The sequence below is a fragment of the Anopheles moucheti genome, chromosome 2 (assembly GCF_943734755.1).
Source record: "Anopheles moucheti chromosome 2, idAnoMoucSN_F20_07, whole genome shotgun sequence".
NCBI classification, from domain to species: domain Eukaryota; kingdom Metazoa; phylum Arthropoda; class Insecta; order Diptera; family Culicidae; genus Anopheles; species Anopheles moucheti.
The window spans coordinates 4091913-4114620 of NC_069140.1; the positions used below are offsets into that span (position 1 = coordinate 4091913).

At 46.2% G+C, this 22708-nt stretch overlaps 2 protein-coding genes across 3 annotated transcripts; both read left to right on the forward strand.

Annotated features, from left to right (window-relative positions):
• Positions 1 to 41: 41 nt before the first annotated feature.
• LOC128299810 (girdin) lies at positions 42 to 6940 on the forward strand. 2 transcript variants are annotated; one of them, XM_053035946.1, is made up of 8 exons: positions 42 to 370; positions 1255 to 2267; positions 2333 to 2630; positions 2705 to 4465; positions 4540 to 4778; positions 4846 to 4921; positions 4994 to 5277; positions 5344 to 6940. In XM_053035946.1, the coding sequence occupies exons 1-8, from the start codon at positions 320 to 322 to the stop codon at positions 5834 to 5836; spliced, it is 4215 nt and encodes a 1404-aa protein (XP_052891906.1). In that variant the 5' UTR covers positions 42 to 319; the 3' UTR covers positions 5837 to 6940. The 2 variants fall into 2 exon arrangements, with proteins under 2 accessions (XP_052891906.1, XP_052891984.1); XM_053036024.1 differs by having other exon boundaries at positions 4994 to 5181.
• Positions 6941 to 7304: 364 nt separating this feature from the next.
• Positions 7305 to 7954, forward strand: LOC128298105 (probable trafficking protein particle complex subunit 2). The gene is made up of 2 exons (XM_053033840.1): positions 7305 to 7457; positions 7553 to 7954. Exons 1-2 carry the CDS (start codon positions 7368 to 7370, stop codon positions 7883 to 7885), a joined length of 423 nt encoding a protein of 140 aa, XP_052889800.1. The 5' UTR covers positions 7305 to 7367; the 3' UTR covers positions 7886 to 7954.
• The last annotated feature ends 14754 nt before the right edge of the window (positions 7955 to 22708 follow it).

Genomic DNA, 22708 nt, shown 5'->3' on the forward strand with positions numbered 1-22708 from the left:
GGGAAAAACGGCTCAAACAAGCGAAAAAGTGCAGTGGAAAAACAACAGTGCATGTATTCTGCACGGAAAATGGTGCACACTTGAATCTCCGTGAATCAGAGACCAGCGTATCAGCGGAACAAATCGAGGAAGTATGGTCATCCAAGTTACCTTCGCTAGATCGATCGACGAAGGGAATTGCTAAATGTAGCGCGAAGGGAAAAGAAAGATTTGGTGTGGTCGTCGTCGTGTTGAATGTGTTTTGTCCCGTGCGTGTGTGATTTTTTGTTTAACGATTTAATTTGTGTGTTGTGTTTAGTTCCGTTTGGTGAAGAGAACCATGTCGTCCAGTGAAATAGAAGAGTTTGTAAACGGGACACTAGTTTCGTGGGTAAGTAAAGAGTGCCCCTTCTAAGTGCTGCGGTTCAGCAGGGTCTGTGATGGAGGGGAAAACACACAAAAAGGGCCCTCAACCTATCCCCCCACTTCTAGTTTTCCCATTTTTTTCCTTCCGTTTTCGCACGGGAACGCGCTCCACAATACGTGAGACAAATCAAAATTTCCTCCTTTGCATATTGTCTTGGATGTTGAGGTATGGGATACTTCTTCCACATTAGCAAATCACCCCGTCATTGGAACGCAATTAGTTTCCTCTAAATCTGCCGATATTCCCATACCTCTCACCGAATGCATAATACCACCACCCACCGAACCCCATCCATCCTGTTGTTCGTGGCGGATGAAACGTTTTCTTTTCGCAATTCTTTCCCTTGCGTGGGTTTTTGTACACGGTCCCGTCTCGCATTAAAAATAGAGCCATTCGTTCGAATGATAAATAAAGAGAAAAGAGGAAAAACATACCATTCCAATCTCCAGCAGCAACAGCAGCTGGGTAATGTCTTGCCGTTCAAAAGCACTTCACAGCATAACATAACAGCAGCATGGTTTCGTGTTTGTGGTGAACGGCCTCGATGGGTCGTTCATTTATCGTATTTGACCCTTTTCCTAACAAAATGCACTTGTGCCGAAATGGAAAGGTAGCAAAGAGGGGGCCGAATGGAAGAAACGAACACAAGAAAAAAGACAAGTCAACCTAAAGACCGTTTGTGGTTTGTCGCGCTTTTAGGTCGAAACATTATAAATGCGAATTCGTCATTTCGCAACAAACCTATAAATTAAATCTTCCAAAACAAAAAGAAGATGATACAGAAGACGGTCCTCTGTTTGTTTTCTGTTATCACTGAGTTTCTCAATTGTTTTCCTCTTCTGCCGTAGATTGAATCGTGCTTACCGCGGCATGAAATAATCGCCGGATACGTGTCACTGCTCGATGGCACGATATTGCACAGCGTGTACCTCCAGATCGACCCCGAGCCACAGCATCATCCGGCAAAGATACGCGGCACCACGGAAGTGCTGACCTCGCTTGCCGCAGCTCGAACGCGAAATTTTGACGCCATCGTGAAGAACCTGCGCAATCTGTACGATGAAGAGCTTGGTCAAACCATCCTGACGCTTCCGGACTGCTCGGTGTTGGGCCATTCGCCCGAATCCCGGGCCGGTCTGGAACAGATGAAACTCCTCATTACGTTGCTCCTTGGGGCGGCAGTCCAGTGTCCGAACAAGGAGATATTTATCGCCCGCATTAAAGAGCTGGACGTAAACACGCAGCACGCAATCGTGGAGGTGATTAAACAGGTTACGGACAGCCAGACACTGGTCCTCACGCAGGAAGCCCTGGAACAGCTCTCCCCCGAGTTGATGTGCAAACACATTGTACGATTAGCGAAGGAACGCGACCAGTACCATGGCAAATGGATGTCCTCCTTCATCACCGACAGTGAGCAGCAAGCGCTCGTAAACAGTTCCAGCTCCAAGAGCAGCCTCCACAATGCATCATCCGCATCGACCAGTACGGCCAATACACCGTCGACCACGTCCGAGAACAACCATCTCGCGGTGGAGCTGGCCGACTACAAATCGAAGCTGCGGAAGTTGCGCCAAGAGTTGGAGGAAAAGTCGGAACTGCTTATGGAGGTAAAGGAGGAGCTGGACCACAAGTGTAACCAGTATGAGAAGCTGCGCACGGAAAGCCAGGACTGGTACTCCGAGTCGCGCCGCGCTGCAGCGTATCGCGATGAGGTGGATGTGCTCCGGGAACGTTCCGAACGGGCCGATCGGCTCGAAATTGAAGTACAAAAATTGCGCGAAAAGTTGTCGGACGCTGAGTTTTACAAAACACGCGTGGAAGAATTGCGCGAAGATAATCGGATGCTGTTGGAAACGAAGTAAGTAGTGTGTTCATGCACGCGAGAACTCAAATGCAAGCTTTAATTTGTGTTCTATTTTCCAGAGAGATGCTGGAGGAACAGTTGGCACGGTCTCGCAAGCGCAGCGATCAGGTGATGACTCTCGAGGCAGAAATTATCAAGTTCAAGCAAATGATGAACGATATGACGCTGGAGCGGGATGTGGACAAAAGCAAACTGCAGGAATTGTTGGAAGAGAACGTACAGCTGCAGCTGGCCACGAAGAATCTAATGGCCGGCCCGGATGCAAATGTGGCGAACCAGGCTCAATCCGACACAGACACAGACGATCTTCCATCAAACGACAACAGTCTCTCGGAACAGTTAACCACTAACGCTCAAGTAAGCGGTGCTTTCTCCGCAAGGCAATTATGATGATGATAATAATGCATTTTTCATTTCCTTATTTCTACCAGACTCGTGCGCTAAAGTTGGAGCTCGAAAATCGTCGATTACTGGCCGCATTGGATAGCCTGAAAGAATCATCCTTCCATGAAAACTCCAACAAGATCCTGGAGCTGGAGAAGGATAAGAAAAAACTGTCACTGCGCCTGGACCAAACGCAGGAAAACTGTAACCGGCTAGTACAGCAAAACTGCGAGCTGGAAAACGTGTTTAAGAATGCGCTTGAAGAAAATAAGAAGCTGCAAGACGCGATCGATTCGAAGCAGCAAATGATCGATCGGCAGACGCACGATCGTGAGCTGGACCGCATACGGCAGATCGATCTGGAAAAGCAAATCGAATCGCTGACGAAGGATAAACAGCGGGTGCAGAATCTGTTCGAGAGTATACAGCGCCGCACGATCGATCTGGAGCGTTCCATCGACACCAAGAGTAAGGAAAGTGTGCAGCTAAACGAACGGTTGAAGGAGCTGGAAGATGTGCGCAAGGAGCTGTATGATTTGCGAGGCAAGTGCTCCACCGTGGAGCGTGAAAACGTGAACCTCAACAAGGAACTGGTTAAGTACAAGGAAGTGTTGGAAAAGTGTGAACACGATCTCGACACAGTCGGTGGTCAGCTAGACGCGAAGGAGAAAGAAATCGAACAACTTGCCAAACAGGTTGACGAAAGTTCGGGTGTGCTGGTAAAATTACAGGATCTCGAGAAGGAAAATCAAGAATTGCTCTCTCAGCAGAAAATGCACTCCGATACGATCGCTACGCTACAGAAAGATCTTTACGATGGAACGATGGCAACGAAGAAGGTAAAACAAAACCTCGAGCGGCTCGGACTGAACGATAACGAGCTTGAGCGGAACGACATGAACGTGGAGGTGTTTGTGGAAAAGCTTTGCAAGAATCCGGAATCCTTCAAAACGGTGCGTGAGATAGTGCTGAATGTGGTGGGCAAGGATCAGGGATCCTCGTCGGGTGGCACTAAATCCGCCGATATCTGTGTTCTATGCCATCGTCAGGAGATATACACTGTTGAGAAGAACATCGAATTTTCGAACTGTGACGAAATGGTCCCCGACACCGCAACAAATGTATCCGAGCTGGAGCAAAAGTTGGAACAGTTGAAGCAAGAGCATACTTCGCTGCTCGCTGCACAGGAATCGTTGCAGGAAGAGAACGCTCGGCAAAAGGTGAAAGTGGCAACTCTGGGGTCACAGATTGCGTCACTCAACACACAGCACGTTGCGTTGCAGTTAGCCAACTCACAGCTGGCCGTCGAGAAGGATATGCTCGTCAAGCAGGTGGAAGCCAAGCGCCAGCAGTACGAATCGTTGCAGCACGATTACGTGGCGCTGCAATGCCTGCACGAACAGCTGAGCAGCGACTACGATGCGCTGAACGGTGAAAAGGAACTGCTAAAGAACACCATTCGTGACCTGAAGACGGAAAATCGAGATTATCGCGAACGGACGGTAGCGCTCGAGCGCAAGATCGAAGAACTGCAGGCAGAACTGCACTCGATGAAGGATGGGTTGACGAATTTGAACAATCTGCGGGCGGAGCACTCCAAACTGAAGGATGATTTCCGGTGTCTGTTCACGACCAGCGAGCGGCTTAAGCAAGACTACAAGAACTGTCACGATCAGTATCGTGCGTTCCGGACAGAGAACAGTCGGCTGAAGCTGCGCAACACAGAGCTGTCTGGTGAGCTGACGAACAAAAAGGAGCAAATCAGCAATCTGGAGATTGAGTACACCAAAATAAACCAAAGATGCGAGGCAAGTACAAACGAATGATTGTGTACGGATTGCGTTGGGGTAGGTATAATGTGTAATGCTTTCTTGCTTTGCAGATGTTGCTAAACATGAACGCCAGTTTAGACATCGATCGACGCACGCTGATGGACCACGTGTCCCAGATTCTCGCCCAGTATCAGGAGCTGTTGGCCCACTCTCTGGAAGACAAGCAGCATTACCATGACGAGGAGAAGAATTTCACCGATAAGCTGAACAATCTGAATCGTCAGAAGGAAAAACTGGAGGAGAAAATAATGGAACACTACCGCAAGCTCGACAGTTGTTCACCGAAAAAGTAAGAATTTCTTACAAATGTTATATTTCATTGAGAAAGTACTGATGAAATGTTTTTAATGTGCTAGGAAACCTTTCGGGCTGAATCTGGTAAAGAAAATGCGTCGAGCTGGATCGGAACTGATGAACCGTGTCCCAAATAGGGTGAGTAATGGACATTATCTCTTGAGATGATCTCTTTACTAAATGGTATGGTATAATTCGTCCAAAAACTAGAACCGCCGTTCCTGGGTGGAAGAACAACGTCTCACCCAAAGCCAGTGTCTTTCGATGGGCTCCGAATCGGGTGGCAACGAATCGGACAACAGTATTGAAGAGCCCAATTCGGTCGCATCCGATACGAACTTGCTGCAGCGTGGTTCCCAACTGCGCCAAAGTCTCCAGAGAAAGCCAAACAATGAGGCGCTGAATGCGACATTGCTCCGGGGAGGAATTCGCAGCAGTTTACAGGCATCCCGACGAGATGAGGTGAATCCCGCGCACCGTAACAGTTTCCAGGGGTAGATATAATAAACTGAAACGGGAAAGGATTGGTCTCTAACTAACTATATTATTCCATTTTATAGGTTTGATACGGCAACTGATGCATTGAATCTTGGCACGGCTGGCACGCGCCGTACGGTGTACCTGGATGATAAAATCGTCAACTCCGGCTCAAGCACACCTACCGGTGGCGTGGCCGTAAATCCGTCTCCTCCACCATCCATCTCAACGCCACCACCTCCGCCTCCGCCCCGTACAGATCAAAATAGTGGCCCAAATCATAGCACAACCAACACCGCCAGCCAATCGAATTCACCCGGAGAGCCTACGTTCGTATTGCTGAACAGAATTTCCACCACAACGACAACGCTAAAGACGGAGACCACATCAAACTTGTTGCCTGGTGGCGCCCAACAGATGGAGGTGAGCGGCAACCCGTCCGGGGCACCAAATTCGACGGCACTTTGTGGAATGGAGGACAGCAACAAGAAGGATTCGAATGGAAACAACAGCAAGAAGAAAACGGAACCGAAGAACAGAGATAGTGCGATATGGTACGAGTATGGATGTGTTTGAGAAGACGTGCAGGCGCGAACAGACCCAATGCAAGCATTTATTTGAAAACGAAGCATTGCAACACAGAAAACATATACGAGCAGTATTGTAGTGAGGCAGAGTGGGAAAGGATAAGATGGCCTAGCATTTTCGACTGACGGCGCATTTTGCTGACAATGAAGAAGAAAGGATATTGGATAAAATTCCGCTATGAAGGGGCGGATGTACACTTTCTTAACGCTGAGCGGCAGAACGTTTGTTCGTTCATTCCGCACTAGCATATTTACCCAGTTAACAAGTGCTTTAACATAATACCACACATACAAATTATTGGCATAGCGCGGCGTAGGCAGTGTGGATGGAAGAAGGCAGCAAAGTTTTCTTTAAATAAGTCGAATTACCGACTCGAACGTATGTACGTATCGAATCACGCCGTCGTGATCGGATGAGCAACCGTGACTCACCCCTTTATCCCAAGTGCTTAATCGTAATCTCCCATACAACGAATCATTTGCTGTATTACGAAACATTAGGAATCTCTTAAAAAGTATCTCCAAGTTAATTCTTTTATACACATTGCTATAACTGTTGCATAAATTTCCTCTCTATTTTCGGTTAATGTACGAACGTAGATTATAAGGTTTGTGTCGCATTAATATGATTGCTGCCCTTCGGCCTTGTTATTGGGCTCGATTTAATTGAAAAGTGGCCACCAATCAACCAACCAACCAACGAATACCACTAACAAATTTTCGTTTTGTCTTGTGATAACATGTAACCGCTTATGTTGCTCATTACCATCCAGTTTTTTTGTTTTTGTAGAACTTTATTCCCTACGGAATTACAACCCCAGACGGATCGGATACTCATGTTTTATCGTCGTGTTGTGTAACAATATTCTTTTTCATACAGAGTTCCGCCTCAACAAATCAAAATTATACCACTAGGATAGCATGCTTCCTTTTTTACATTGAGGACATAAAATAGGACGCGTTTATTAGAATATGGATCGCGTTTTGCTTGGAAACGAAAGTAGTAAAGTAAGATTCACCATCATGCCGTTATTAGCATTTGTATTTAATCCTTTTTAGGTACTAATGAAAGTATCCGGAAGGATGGGAGTGAGAGGATTTTAAGTGAAATAAAAAAGTAAAATAATTGTACACACGCGTCCTTTTCTTTCCATATGCAAACATACAATTTGAAAACGAGAAATTAGGAGTGGAATTTCTTCACAAAATCACGGAAATATTTAAAAAGTTAACCGCTTCGGAACGAATGTACGCAGTAGAAGTGACCCTGATTGTCAGCAATACGTTTATAGGTTCTTGCTTGCTTCTCCACTTGTGATAAGAGAGTGTCTGCGCATTGACAAAATAATATGGTGAAAAGAGACAATCATATATTTTTATACTCCCAACAGACACACTTGTCACGACTTGTTCTCGGGGTTCCACAAAACGTAAACAAACAAATCGATCGATCTCATTTCACAGCTGGCTGCAGTGGCTGCAAAGATATCTCGCCTTTTGATAACAAATTTCTGTGCAAAATGAGCAGCAGCTATTATTTTGCCATCGTCGGTCATAACGATAATCCCATATTTGAGACGGAATTCGTCACAGTAAACAAGGAAGCCAAGGTAATCTCGTAGTTCTTTGCCGTGGTGCTTTATCGGATCACCAGCGAATAGTGAAGTGGTTCGAATCATCTTGCTTTTTCCATCCTATCCCGCAGAAAGAGGATCATCGGCACCTGAACCAATTCATCGCACATGCTGCACTGGATCTGATCGACGAGCACAAATGGAAAACAAATAATACGTACTTGAAGTCGATCGACAAATTCAACCAGTGGTTCGTGTCCGGGTTTGTCACCGCGAGTCATCTACGCTTCGTGATGGTACACGACAACCGGAACGATGACGGTATCAAGAACTTCTTCAACGAGATGTACGAAACGTACATTAAGTACCTGATGAATCCGTTCTACATGCCGAACACGCCGATAAAATCTCTTGCGTTCGAGAAGAAAGCACAACTGTACGGTAAAAAGTTCCTTGGAACGTAATGTTACACCACACCGTAGGGCATGGAGATTGTTTTCGGATACATTCGCAATTATTACTAATAGCTTATAAAGAACTGTAATTTAAATTAAGTTATTCGCCAGCAGCTTCAGTCACAATATTAAATACATTCGAAACGGAATATCCCCTTAGTTGCAGTAGTTAAACTATCCACCATATGAATTAGCTAATTATCAATTTGTGTAAATAATTAATTTTGAACAAACTAATCCGTTGATTAATTGAATGGAAACTGATCGCATACGGGCGACAAAAAGCGTACGCAATTGATGTTCTTTCCGTTACGGAAGGGTGCATGTATGTGTGTCGCGTTTAATATTCCTCGCCAAAGGAAAAAAAACACGTTAGAAAGTGTCCTTTTCTGCCGATGCTACCGATTATCCTGTGATGGTTGAATGCGACTTTGCGAAGCAACCTAAAGGGAACGAACGATAAAAATACACCATTCGCAAGTGCCCACTGATGGAAGGTGATATGTGACGGTCACGAAGTTTAGGGATGTATGTGTGTTTCCCTTTTGCTCCTGCCAAGCGAAGCGCACTAATTTGGTTTATCCGGTTACGGTTGAGCAAAAAAAAAAAAAGAAAAACAAAAAATCTCGATACGGACGAATCCAATATATCGTCGTCGGGGAGGACTCACACTCATTTGCCCCGTTCGAAACGTCCAGCGGCTAGGTACGGATACGCCAGGCAACAGGTAACCCGCTGTGTTAACGCTTTGATAAATTTTCATTATGCTACGATTAAAATCATCAAACGATTATGAAGCTACGGGCATGTGGGTGTGGATCGCACGCGGCAAACAAGGGTAAGACGTCGGTTTTATTATGATGAAACACCCTGCTCCCGGTCTCTACCGTTTTCTGCACGAGTGGTGTATTCTGGGTTTTCCAATAGTCACTCCTTCACCCACCAACGGGGGTTCCATTTTCCTCGCTTTGTCGGCACGTTGTTGCATCGCGCATCGTCGTCGAGGTAAGGACATTAGCGGTCGGCTAGTATCTGTCGGTGGCAGCATATCAGGCTCGTCTGCTAATGCCCACGCCCCGTCCTGGTGCGCTGGTGGGAGATGGGGCGATCGTTCATTGCCGGAAAAATTGCGTCCACATCGTCGCAGGCTGACGGGAAAGGTGTGATGTGCGGAGAGAAAACTGGGTCCTTTCCATGGTGATCACCCGATGGTGGCCTTTCAAGTGCATAAATACGCAGTGCGCGCCCAACAACAACCTGTGGAGCCTAGTCGTCCTTTTTATTGCTCCCACTTCAACACCGCACCCACTACGCCCTCTTCCAATATCATTATCCGACCGGCTGCGGACATGAAGCGTGCAGCAAGTACACCGCCTGTACCTTTTTTGTCTTTCCTTTTGCTCTACTCCAGAAGTGAAAAGAGACAGTTTGTATTGAGTAATAACCGTTGCGGTAATAACTCGCTTTTGCACCTTCTTCTTGTGGGTGCAGATGATTGGTTTGGTGCCCAGATTGCGATTGGCCCGAAGGATGCGTTAGATGTTACCTTGCTGCCGAGATGCTTATTCAACTGATTGATCAAAACGCTTCACGGTGCGATACACAATTTGACCGTTCGAGTGGAAAACATGGCAAAATGCATCGGATAAAGTTATTCGATGCGGATCTTGCATCGATGCGTTTGTGCCGGTTGCATTACGCGCCGTTAGAAACGATTGAATAATTTTGCGTGCAATTAAAACCCCACTGTGGTGTCGCTTTATGTGACCGTTGGGGCTAATTTTGTTACAAAACGGGTGAATAAGGTTTCAAAGGAAAAAAGGGGTGATAAATGTTATTAATTTCCTTCCTTTGCTTCACAAAATGTGTAATTCTTCATCATCTTTTGTTAAACGTACCAACAAATCAATTTGAGACCTCTGTTTTACAATAGTGCAACGAATGTCTAACAGATGGCGCCACTAGATGTAACCATTAGGAGATTTTTTCCGACAATTCACAATTTGCTGTTCTTGGGGTTGAATGTATCAATTTTTCAGTGGAGTTTCTTGTCACACAGTGGTAAGTTCATTTCGACGCTTTATTCATAGATGATTGTTGATATTGTCGGCAATTTTAGCCGGCCACTACGAATTCAATGAAGCAACAGCGTTGGAAGCTGTGACATGCAAGCGTCTCACCGGAGTTGAGACACTTTATGTAGTGAGTTACTTCCAGATAGATCCAATACTGCATTGAAAATATATTTTTCCTACGGAGAAAGGTCAAATCGTCGAACAAAAGCCTAATTCTAGTCATTGCAGGGTATATGTCACCACAAAATGCTGCAGATAATAAGATTGGAGATCGAGGTCAAACGGTGAAAAACTACTTTAAAAAACAAGAACATTGTTTATTTTATGTTTCGGTCCTATACTGTCCTGGTATACGTGAAAGGAGGCAAAGGCGCAGCTAATCGCGAACAGACATGCGTTCATACGTATCCGACTGAACATCCGAGTTAGTGGATTGCGTGTCGTAAATACCCAGGATGCAGGATAGACAATATCGATTAAGTCCACCATCAACTACTGGTGCTTGAGTGTTTTGTTAAGTTCAGTTAAGATCGAAGAAGTATAACTGAGTGTTGCATGGCGAATCTACCGGTCCCCACCTCCCTCTTCCATCGTTTTAAAAATTAGAGGTCCTAACTATAATTCCGCCCTGGGCCTCCAAAGGGATTGATTCTCCACTGCTCTGAATGATTACGAATTTCTAGGGACGCTTTACCGATGAATGACGACTTTCACACCATGTTTCCAACGAAAATGCTTGAGTAGGATAAGCAATCAGTGAAAAGTGTTGTTGCTTATCCTCCATCTTTGAACTTTGCCTCGATCTGACCTAACTTTGTAATGACTATGGATCGATGGACTGTTCAGTGGCAATGGCAAACCGACAAAATTCATGGACATGCAGGTCTCTAGCAGAAGATCTGCTCCTCACGTTTGAGAGGCTTAAAATAGAGTGCTTTGGGCCACGAAAATGCAGAACCGAAAGCTATTATTCATGATTCGAATGGCCTCTGTTAAGTTCTGACCATTTAGTGAAAGGGTCTGTAGACATTTTTCTTCAAGGCTTATTGAACGAAGGATTCTAACCAACTTCTGACTAAGCACCAAGCTATTGGCAAACAAAAGTAAACAATTCAAAGGTGATATTCAAAGAAAAGAAGCAAAACTAGTGCTTATAAGATAGATTTATAACAAAGAGATCATCTCAATGAAGAAATTCTTCATACTGCTCTTGAAGATATTGTTGTCCATTAAAACAAAGCGTCCTCTTTTGCAATCCAATGCACGCTCAAGCACCTTATTTTTTCCATATGCAAATTATTCCAATTTTTTTACTCTATTTGGCGCACCTATAGCAAAAGCATGACCTCCCCCTCCTCCCCCTTCGTCATCGGTACTTGAAACACTCCCAAGTCGCAACATGGCTGCATTTTTATAGCCGTGCTCTCCCCCCATACACCAGATCGGTCGCAGATCGACCGGTAAGAATGGGGTGGGCTGGGCGGTTATAAGAGTTTTATGGTCCACGTGCTGCGAATGTTGCTTCGCTTTGATCTTTCCAACGCGTCCGGATACCGGACCGGATCCGACAGGGTTCCGAACACCGGTGCTTCGATGTTCAAAGCAGCAATTCAGGCAGGCGTGTGAATGTCGGTGCGTGAAGCAAATATCTCAGCACTTCATTAACTAATTCCCGAGCGTAGGGGAACTGACTCGCACTGGACGATAAAGGGTGGTACCCTTTTTTGTGCGCCTTTCTGAACGCGGGTGGGGATTTGGTTTCGGTTCACCGGATTACCTGAAGGTAGTGCAATTATTAATATGAACCTCGGCTCGGCATCCTATTGAGGGGGACTGAGGAGGGACCCTAGAAATAAGAGGTCCTTCTGGCCTGTCCATCGTGCAGTTCAGTGTTTGAACTGGACGTTTCCCTACGATTACCGCAACAACTAGTTGAGCTGCTATTGATTAATTATCGCCCAGCCTCGTACATGCTCAGCTGACCGTGAAATCGATCCTCCGAGACCAGAGGCCCCCAATAAAAGGTGCAGTTGCAAGAAAAACATGGGTATGAATTTTCGCACCTTTTACCCATGCATAACATTGTACACTTGTTGGGTCGGTTGCCGCATGTCTAGCGAGAGCATCGGAGTGTGGCAATATGGTAACTCTACTCTCCACCGGGGTAGCGAAAGCGTAAGGATAATATATTATTTATCTGCCTCGGTTATTAGCACGCTTGTTGATACACCGTTTTGTATACTGCCTTCCCACCCCCCAGACGGGTTCGGAATATGATGTACGGATTCCCGGATTGATATTACATCCTTAAATACATACGCTTGTACACCGTACCATCCAGTTCGCTAGCGATCGGATTGAAAATAGCTAATTAAGAGCTTGTTCGAATTGGCCCAATGCCACTCGTGCTTAATTAGTTCGATGGGGCTCTTCAAATGGGGCTCATCGAGATCAACACGCAAACGACTAATTTCTGCTAAAGCACACACAGAGATACACTCATTGACAGGCAGGAAGGTTGGCGGGGATGAGATGGCAAACGCTCATAATCACTGGCATAATTTTCCCGTGGCGCGAAAAGTGGCCTCCCACCCACCGAAATGCATCGCTCATTCGTCTGAACCGGATTCGATGCGCTGCACGGATGTTTTGCGGGCAAATGTTTACCCAAAAACGGAGAAGCATTTTCATTTGCATACGAAATCGGAAGCGGGAATCAACACATCCCATCGCTCTGCAAAAGATGGCGTGAAGATGAATATTTAATTGATGACCGAGAGTGGAGCGTGCAGAACGGAACATTCAAAGAGCACTTGTAGTAATTTCCCTCCAGCACAGGAGCGGTTGTAATCAACTCTTTTTTTGTACTACTTTAAAATAAAGTTATTATACAAAAGGAGGTTAAAACAAACCCTGATTATTAGATGAAGCTTCATTTTCGTTTTCTTCCTTAATTTTCTAAACTGCTTCCGTAATGGATCCATTAACGAACGGATTAATCGATCAATCGACATTAAACCAATTGGGTGGAATGGGCAGGAGGAAGAGTTCTTTTGGAAAACGACTAATAATAGACGGTCCGCTCAACAAACAGGCGAGAGATCTGCGTGGTGTGCAACCCAAAAATAATGGCCAGCGTTTGCTTCTGATCTAAATATGTTGCACGAACACAAACACGAGCATAAGAAGGAAAATAGATACAGAAACAGCACAGATAACAACGGGGGCTGTTTCGTACTTTTTTGCGTTGTTTTTTTTTCTCACAACGTTCCAAACAACGTTCTTTAAATGGTAGATACTTAGAATTTACCGATTTGAAGTTTTGGACCGTGCTCTTTGCAGAGCGTTTCATGAAAAATTCATTTCACCTGGCAAAATAGGTTTTTTGGAAAATCGAATTCGAATTCTTGGTTGATCAATTATGTTGCACTTCTTAGTGGAAGATCCGAGGTAGCTACGGTATCTTCTTTCATAGTATTTTATTTTAGTGTTCAACGGTGTTTCGAAATGTTTTAAAAAATCATAAACTGACGGCTGATGACGAGCCGCCATCAATACCTTCGCTTCAACTCAATTTGGGCCTATCACACCTCCATGTGGACGACCGAAAGGGACTTTATGGGCTGGGGCTCGTCCAGTGGCATTCTAATGACACGAATATAACTCCTTATAACAAAGCGAAATTGAGGCCTTTGTTAAATTTTTTCAAGTTGAATTCAGCTTCTTTTTTATCTGCAGAATGCTCCAGATAGTGAGAAGCTCTAGCACAACCAAAAATGGTTCCAACTTTTCTTGTTGAAATGAAAATCCTGTACGAGTCTGTTTCTGAGTCTATCTTAGTCTTCTTAGTTGCTAGATGTTATATTACATACCATTCCTAGGATATTCAAGTCCTTGCAACATGTGGTTGGTTAAGAAGAAATCCGACATATGTCGGAATCGGAAACGTCGAAGTACGCCACCATGAGAGCTCCCATTGCCTTAGGGATTATTCTGAATATTAATCTGTTTTCACCGATGACGAATTAATTGAGGTCAATGTTACATCAACCCGCCCGAGATCAATCGAACTCAAATTGTTCTGTCGAAGCTCCTTAACCTTTTATGTACATCCATTCCCACCGAATCCACAAAATGGTGCGGATTAGCTTGAAGCAAGATTTAAAACAGCATTCTTCAATGTCCAACAAGCAAAAGCTTTCGACAAACCCCTCGGGGCCCCAAACTCGACACAGCAGAATATTCTGTGAATTAAAGCCGGCACTTTGCCCTGATTGATTTATGACGAAATGCGCATCATGCTAGCTGCGAAAAGGACATGGAATGCTAGGCCCTCAACGTTGGCTCCTTTGCACAGCAAACCACGACCACGGTGGCGCAAGGAATGCTTTACTTTGAGCTTGCATTAAACAAACTCCCGCCTTCCTCCTGTTCGATCCATTCGATCTTTAACCTCTTCGCTTGCTTCCGTGGTACTCCGCACGGGTGCAAACCCCCGAGGGCTGTAAATTCATACCATACCAATTTCCGTGGGTTTGCTTCCGCGAAAACAAAAAAAAACTCCACGCAGGGCATGAATGCTCCGAAACCCAGTGGGTGGAAACTGAAGCGCCCGGCAGGTTTGCGAGTGAAATATGACGGGGCGAACCGCGGTCCTCTGGCGACAACGAGCGACACGAGTGACAGTGCGCGACCGATACGCGAACGTACGCGCCTCGCCAAACAACAAACGACCGGGTAAAAGACCATTTGCACCGGGGGGATGATGAGTAAGCAGCAAGAAAATGAAAACAAAAATAAATCGAAATCGGCAAAGAAAAGGAGCGGGCAGTGGGTGGTTAAGGCAAACATAAATAAACAAAACTGTTGTTCGAAAAACATCTTTTCCTCCGGCGAAATTGAACGTTTGCTTCCTATAGAAAAGGTTTGCTCGGTCTATCTGCCACACTCACCCACCCAGGTTCGACAACATTCGATCGGTAGCGGTGAGATCGTTCGAGGGGGGAAAAAGGAGAAAAAAAGGGAGCGAGAGAAGAAAAACAAATTGTAAAATAATAAAAGAAGTAACACCAAACAACGAACGAAACAAAACGGCATCGATAAGTAGCGGCCGTGTGGTATTGAACTCTCGCACAAAATCTCGTACACTCGCTCGAAACAACAAGGTTAGGTCGTGAACGTATACACTTCTCCCCTACTTAGATTTTCACTCTTTCAGGGGGTGAGTTTAACAGCGCAAAAAAAAGTAACCTCCTCTCCTCCCGCTCCGCTCCATACCGAAAAACCCCATTCGGCACCAACACTACTGCACACGTCATCGCACACGAGAACAGGTGTTCGTATATGTATGCGGTGCGCGTTCGGCTCTCGGATATAGCATAGAACCGCCGCACACACATACAAACGGTGTTCTCCATTCGGGAAGCCAGCTGTGCTGGTGTTGGTGGAAAATCGTTCGTTTGGAAGCACATGCGCCGCATGATTCCGTTTTTCCGTTCCTTTTGGCCGTTCGGCGGAAAATACACCTTTGTTTTATCAGATGCTCGGCACTATGGGCGCTTTTTCCCATCGGAGGAGGAAACATTTTGGCCACTGGTTTTCCCTTAATTGGCCTATTTTCCCCACCCGCACGAACCCGCGATAAAGTTAGGCGTGCCTTGTCGGCGGGGGGGTTGTTGCTTGATGAGCGGAAAAAGCGGATGGAAATTTCGGGTAGAAAAACTGACCGACACCACCGGGCTCGGACGCATTGCACACGTGTCCGTCGGACGGAACGGATCGCGACACATCCTACAGACACATCGGCACGGGCCACGCGTCACATCCGGTAGCAACATTTTATTTTCCACCACACACTGCACACTCTGCAGCGGGTGGACGAAGCGTGTGAACGAAAAACAACGCACGGGAAAATAGCGTGAAATCCGGTAATTGCATCAGTGGCGTTAGTGGAACTCCGGTGTGAAGTGTAAGAATCTTGTGGAACTTTACAAAAAAAAAACTACGCAACCCCAAAGCAAGAGGGTGACAGAGTGTCCATCAAAGTAGCACGGGATGTTACGGCAGAACATTTTTGTACATTTAAAAAGCGTTTTCCATCGTAGCACGCGTTGGGAAGAAATAGAACCGTGGTTCAACCGTTTGTATGTGTTTGGTAGTGCGTGTATGTGTGGGGGTGGGTTTAATCTCCACCATGCTCCACCATGTGTGTGTATGTGTGTGTGTGTATGCGTACACTCATTAATAAAAAATAGGTGTGCTTCTCAAAGCGACGATCACGAGTTCCTCGTTCGGTTGTTCCGTCCAGCTGGTGTGTTTGTCTACTGGTCTCCCCAATACCTCCCTAATCCTGGCTCCCGACATTCAACCCGATCCCTTCGCTAAGGTTTGAGTAGTGTGTAAAGCACGGTCCCGAACGGTTCGTTTCGTGCCAACAACAATCGTCATCATCGTCGTAGTCCGATGTTCCGAGTTTTGGGTGTTGGTGAGAGGTTAGCTGTGTTCGTTCGACCAACCGAACTGCAACCGAACTCCCCCTCTCTCTCTCTCGCTCTATCGCTTTCAAATGGAAAATGAAAGAAAACGTTGTCGCTTCGTGCAATTTCCACACGCAACAAAAAAAAACCCGACATCGAAACGGACTTATGGAATTTTCATCGGGCACACAGGGTCCGACCAGTCCTTTCTTTGCAATCGGCTTGTTCGGGTGCGTGTTTGCCGTGTTGCGTTTTTGTGTGTGTCGTCACCGTTTGTGCCCTCCCTCCGCATCTGCTGGCTCTGTGCGCTCTGTGGCAGGCACTGGGAAAGGTGTCTCCGGATAGGAGAGTTGCAATCATCAGCAGAAACAATGGAATCAGTTGCACAGTGAATGTGGGAAAAAAACCGTGAATGAATAGTGAACGAAAATTTGGTTGGGGACAAGAGGAAAAACTCTTCTAACGCTTTTCCAATCAGGTGATTTTTTTTGCTGGGGAGGATAAGGGTGGAGGAAAAACTATCTGCCATTATTAAAGAAAAGTGCATCCTGCATCCTGCATGCTCCCGAGGGGGAGAGGGGGGAAGGAAGGGATGGAAAAGAGGGGAAGGGGTGGTGAAAGAATGTCGGAAAAACGGCAATTTCCCTCCACCTGCCAAAACTATTTCCAAACGAAACTCTTCCGACCCACCCCCTTCCTCTCTGCACCTTCCTTTTTCTGTTTTCCACCATTTTCCACCACCTACAGCTTCACGGCAGGTGGTCAAATGGAGCGTTCAGATTAGCACAATAGCATTCAGGTGGGATGCTGGGTGGGTTTGGGTCATTCTAACAGAAGCGGAATGAAGTAAAAGAAAGCTGGAAGAACGAAGAAAAAAAAACACCCCAAGAGCGAAAGTATTTCCAACCAAATGCTTTGGGTTGCGCTTTATTTTTATCGAGCAAAAGTATTTGCAACCAACTTCGGACATAAACGAGGCAAAGAAAACATCTTCTCCAGGTGCGGATATCTTGTAACGGCATTTCCTTCTCATTGTGGGAAAAGTGCGATGTGGTGCGGGGAGATGAAGGGGGGGAGGCAAATGGGGAGATGAAGCATTACATCCTCTCAATTACATCGCGTAACGCATTTTGGTTTTGCAATTGCACTAAAAACGATTCACTCTGGCAACACTGGTGCGGCAGAAGCCATTCTTCTTTACCATTTCGCCATCATTTGCCCAGCTTGCTTTGCTTTTTTGTTTATTGAAAAGCACAATAAGCAACAACAACAACAAACACACCACACATTGTTTTGCAACAGAGAGGGAGAGAGAAAGAGTGAGAGAAAAAGGCAAACGGGATGGGGATGAAAGTGTTTCATACGTCCGATCAGTGGCAGTCGCTGTGTGCGAGTGTGTTTGTGTGCATAACCCATCCTTGTGTGTGTGCGTGCATGTGTGTGTGTGTGTGTATTTGCGTGTGTTACATCCATCTCTCCTGCTGGGTGCGAGAATGAGACGGGAAGAATTAAATTTTCATCACCAGAAGCCAGTACACCTGCATGCATAATAGATGGCAAAGTTGTTGTACGTCTTTTATTTTTTCTTGCCCTCCCATTTTTGTTACGTCCTTCCTTCATTTCACTCTATGACCCTGGTCCCCCTCTCGCCCATTTTGCCACCCTTTACACTGCCTTTCACACACATGTACGCCCGCACTCACATGCACATACTCAACTCAACACATTACTGTGTCTATTGCTCCATTCCCGACCCTTAAATAGTTAACGGAAGAGGTGTTTCTGTGTTGTTGTGTGCTCATGTGTGTGTGGCGCGGTGTTTTTAGGTGCTTCGGAAAGTTTGTTTGCCAGCACGGGGTACACGCAGTATGCGTGCGAAGAAGTTATGAAGGTGATGATAACACGCTTCGACGTACTAAAACTCAAGGTTTACTTACTTGCTTACTGGCTGATCCTTGACTACAACTGCACAACAAACAGCCAGTCACTTAAACCTAAACAAAAAGAACAGAGCAGCCCTTGGACAGGGAAAAAGCATACAAAGCCGAAGACAGAGGGAGAGAGGTAGCATGCGAAAAAGAGATGATGACGTGAAGCGCTTGCTGTGGTTGCTTTGGGGTTTTGTGGCTAAACCTGCCTGACGAACGATAAAACGTAAAAGTTTTGATGAATTGAGATGCACAGCATTAGTGTGCCGCCATGTGAACGCGAACTGTCCCTTTTTTGTCCCCTCGGTCAAAGCACGCCTTGCTTTGTTTGGTGCTACAGAACCACCACGAAACAGGGCTTGTGTGCTTTCGTGGGTCGATCAACTTTCTTGTTCTGTTCGGCCTGTTCATGATTAAAATCCGCTTTGTTTTGTTTGTTTATTTTGCGGAGTAAGAGGGAGGGAGAAAGGGGAGGGGAGAAGGGCGATGTATTTCCCGACATTTTTCCGGCCAGGGTGGGGCCGCTGCCCGTGCACGAGCCTTTTATCCCTGTAGCGTGATGGCGCCGTTTGCGCTTTTACCATTTGAATTATCAACTCTATTATCATTATTATCGCCGTCGTCGTCGTCGTTTGTGTGTTTTACCTGACCGGTCTGTCTGTTTGGATGCAACAATTATTTTTAAACAAACCAAGGAAGGTCCTCCTGTCGTGGAAACATCCGCCACAAATGGTTTTCCACCCTTGCTCCCTCCCCTAGTCCTTCTCACTGTGCTAATGTGTATTTATGCGTTTTTCTTTTCGCTCTACTCCTTTGTGCCTTGACAGTGCGGTTGATTGCAGCAAAGGTGTGTGTGCGCGCGAGTGTGTGTGTGTGTGCGGGTTTGAATTGTTTCGGTTTGGACTATTTCGCCGTGTGTTTCCGCAGTAGGCAAACAAGAAGGCCGCGCTAAGTGTAAAGCACAATCATAAACGTAACTCAAAACGTAAAGTGTCCCAGAAAAGGAAAGAAGTGTGGGCGAAGTTGGGCAGATTTGGCGCTTACAACAAAAACGCTCTGTAAGTATTTAAAATAAAGATACACTACACTTTGTCACATAGCTACGAAACATGGTGCTGCCAGTCCTGCCGGAAAGTGTATGGCAACGATTGACAATATTGTTTTCGAAATATTAGCATGTTGGCAAGCGGGAAACTCCTTCCAAAAAAAACGGGGCCATCCTTTATCAACCGGGGGTTTATTCTACATTCCACATTTTTTACTATATTTTATTTTAGGCAATAAAGTACACGGTTCACTGTTTGATTGCAGGTGACACGGTTTTCGCTCCAGTCCTTTTTTTACCCATTCCCTAATCGAACATGTTTGGCACGGTGAACTCGTCGTTTACGTCGTTTGATGGGTGCCCCGTTCGGAAGAGGAGCAAGATATAAAAATTCCACCCCAGGTGTGACACAAGCCCATCTTCTTCCGATACTGACTTCATCCCCACCCCCTCCCCAAACGTGCTCCATCACACCCGACAGCCGGTCTATTTTGGATGGAAAATTTATATCTTTACCTTCCATACACACTCGCTCTCTCTCTCTTTCAATCGCATCTCTGTCCAATGCACGATCAAACAAAGGTAGGAAAGAAAAATCACCATACCATACACGCCCGAACACGCACAATAAAACCGAATTGGAAACGAGACACACAGACTGGTCCGTGTTGCGATACGCACGCACCAAAAGTCCCCAAGAATCCAAATGGGTTTGGAGATATCCGCGAAGGGTGACGATGGCTTTTGGAAAGAAAAAAAGGGGGGCGAAAGTACTCCCCTCCCTGGGCATACCTTTATTGTTTAGGGTGGGCTCCCTTACACTCCTCGCTTTATTGTCCGTAAAGCGATTGCACCCCAAACGGTTGGAATGGATCTCGGTTGTCGGAGAGTTAGACGACTGGTGATGCGACAAAGCTTCACAAAAGCTTGACCCACACACACAGATTGGGGAAGGGCAGTGGACATTTTCGCCAATTATCCAAACTTTCCCAACACATTCATAGGCCGTATGTGTGTGTGTGTGTGAGCACACATGTGAGGTCCCCCCTCGAAATGAGATCTACTTCAATTTGGGCACTCCGGAAAATGTGGAGAATGGACGCTAAATACAAGCTCGCTGGTGTTGAAAGTGGATATCCAGCAGGTGGAAGAGCAGGCGTGGATGTGAAGAGAACTGGCCCTTAAAATATCCTTACTAGCCGAATTCGGGGACGGTACGGTGCGAACAACCGAACGGATGGACAGGAATAGTGTTAATATCCATTAAAATATTCCCAGTACTACACCCTGGTGTGCCGATGTTTACCTTTTCCATAACACTTGGCCAGGCCAGTGGAGTCACTTCCACACAGACGCACAGGCTCTGCCAAACAAATACAAACATTCACACACAAACACACACATACACTCAGCCATGAGAATTCGAGGCAGACAGATAGTCAGCAGCACTGCCATGGGTGCATAAATATACGAGGCGAAGCGATTGTGTGTTTTTCCTTTTTTGCTCGATTTTACGTATTTAGCTTTGCCCGTTTTGGGTGTACGATGGCGAAAGGGAACATATTCGTGCTCCCACCATCCACCAGCCCTGTTTCCCACGTGTTCTAGTCGCACACACTACAGCACTATGGCTGGATGGGCCATGCATGTATGTACACACCAGCGTGCGTTCTGTACACAAGGGCGAACGCCAATGAGGAACACACGGCATACGGGAAAACGAAGAGAGGGGAAGCAAACTGAAACGGGGTACAAAATAATGTAAGAGTGTCCGCTGTGCTACTACGCTTCCCACGCCATACAGTGAAGCGGTGTGGCGCACGAAAGGCACACAACCATTTCCCACAACGATCGAAACGAATCATCCATCCAGCGTGTGGCGTATGGCGTGTGTTGTGTGCAAGAGCTTGGTGCTGCTGACCCGGCACGGCCAGAAAGGATAACGAACGCGATTCCTGCTAGACTGAATGAGTTCGGCCTGTGGGGTGGTGGTGTGTGGGAAAGACGGGCAGGACTGGATGAAGGAAGGAACAGACAAAAAGAACGTCGTAAGCAACGTGAGAAGGAGAACTGCTTGTCTGTTTTTTTTTGTTCATCCACCTCTTTACCTCCCGCTCCCTTCCCTTGTACGGTTGCATTACAAAACTACATCCTCTCCACCGTTGCACACGGTGAATGAAAAGTCATGCCAGTACAAACGGGCCTCGAGGGTCTGGCACGAGATTCCTCGACTTGGACATGGACGGGGCCTCGGACTCGGAACACCGCGCCGTACATGTTGGATCGTTTCTCACGTTTTTGTGCTTTTCATTTGCTCGTGTACACGGTGCTGCTGTACAATATGCTGCCCGTTTCCCGGGGAATCTATCCGGGTGCTGCGGGGTACTGTGGACCAGTTTCTGTACAGGATTCCCCAGGTTGCACTAGATATTCGTCCGTTTCAACGCGAACACGCGCACACACACACGCGCGTGGGGCACGGGTGTTGCGAGAGCTCCCGAGGATAGGATTTTCCACCCAACCGTTCAGCCCTTGTACCAATCCCGATGAACACGATGGATGAGACTCCGGTCGCATTGGCATTGTGTTCGGGTCAGCCTTTTTTTCCCACCTAAAACCGACGGTAACTGGAAGCTGGAAGGTGTGCACTTCAACAACTGGTTTTTCCACTTTCCGGTGCTTTCCGTTTCCCGCAAGGCCGGCTCGTTCAAGATTGCATGTACTGCTGATTATGTTGGCGAGGCAGCGAACGTCGGGCTCGAATGGCACCGATCCACACCAGCAGGAAAAAAAAAGAACTGCCACATTCAAATATTATTCATACACGCGCGCAAAACGTCCGTAAGCGGATTTTGATAGCATCCCGCTTTGCCAGTTAGCACCGGTTAGCTTTGGTTGGGGAGGGAGGTTGATCTTTACATTCTTTTGGGCGGTATGTGAACTTTTTCTCTCTCTTGATTTTGCGTACAATATTTTTTTTCTGCTTCATATAAACACGAGTGTAAAAATACCATTCGGTGAAGCTATTCTGATTTTGTGAGATTTTTTTTTGGTCGAAATCCCATATCGTTCCACTTTTGGAGTGCGATGGAGACGCCTGGTCGTTTGTTAGGTCGGAGCTTTCGTACCGTTTCGAATGAACACATACCTGTTCCGGGATGAGATGAAGCCTTTTGCACATGCCTTGAATGCCAAGGAATCCAATGCAGGTGAAGAAAAAGTCCCCTTCTTCGCCTTTTCTCACATCCCCACTGGAAAGAAATTCCATTCTTGCTCAACAATGGAGACGCCTGGTGGTTTTTAAATTT

Coding starts and splice junctions, on each gene's coding strand:
- LOC128298105 (XM_053033840.1), top strand. CDS start 7,368: ATGAGCAGCAGCTATTATTTTGCCATCGTCGGTCATAACGATAATCCC. Junction 7,458..7,552: donor CAGTAAACAAGGAAGCCAAG/GTAATCTCGTAG, acceptor CCTATCCCGCAG/AAAGAGGATCATCGGCACCT.
- LOC128299810 (XM_053035946.1), top strand. CDS start 320: ATGTCGTCCAGTGAAATAGAAGAGTTTGTAAACGGGACACTAGTTTCG. Junction 4,466..4,539: donor AAATAAACCAAAGATGCGAG/GCAAGTACAAAC, acceptor CTTGCTTTGCAG/ATGTTGCTAAACATGAACGC. Junction 5,278..5,343: donor CACCGTAACAGTTTCCAGGG/GTAGATATAATA, acceptor TCCATTTTATAG/GTTTGATACGGCAACTGATG.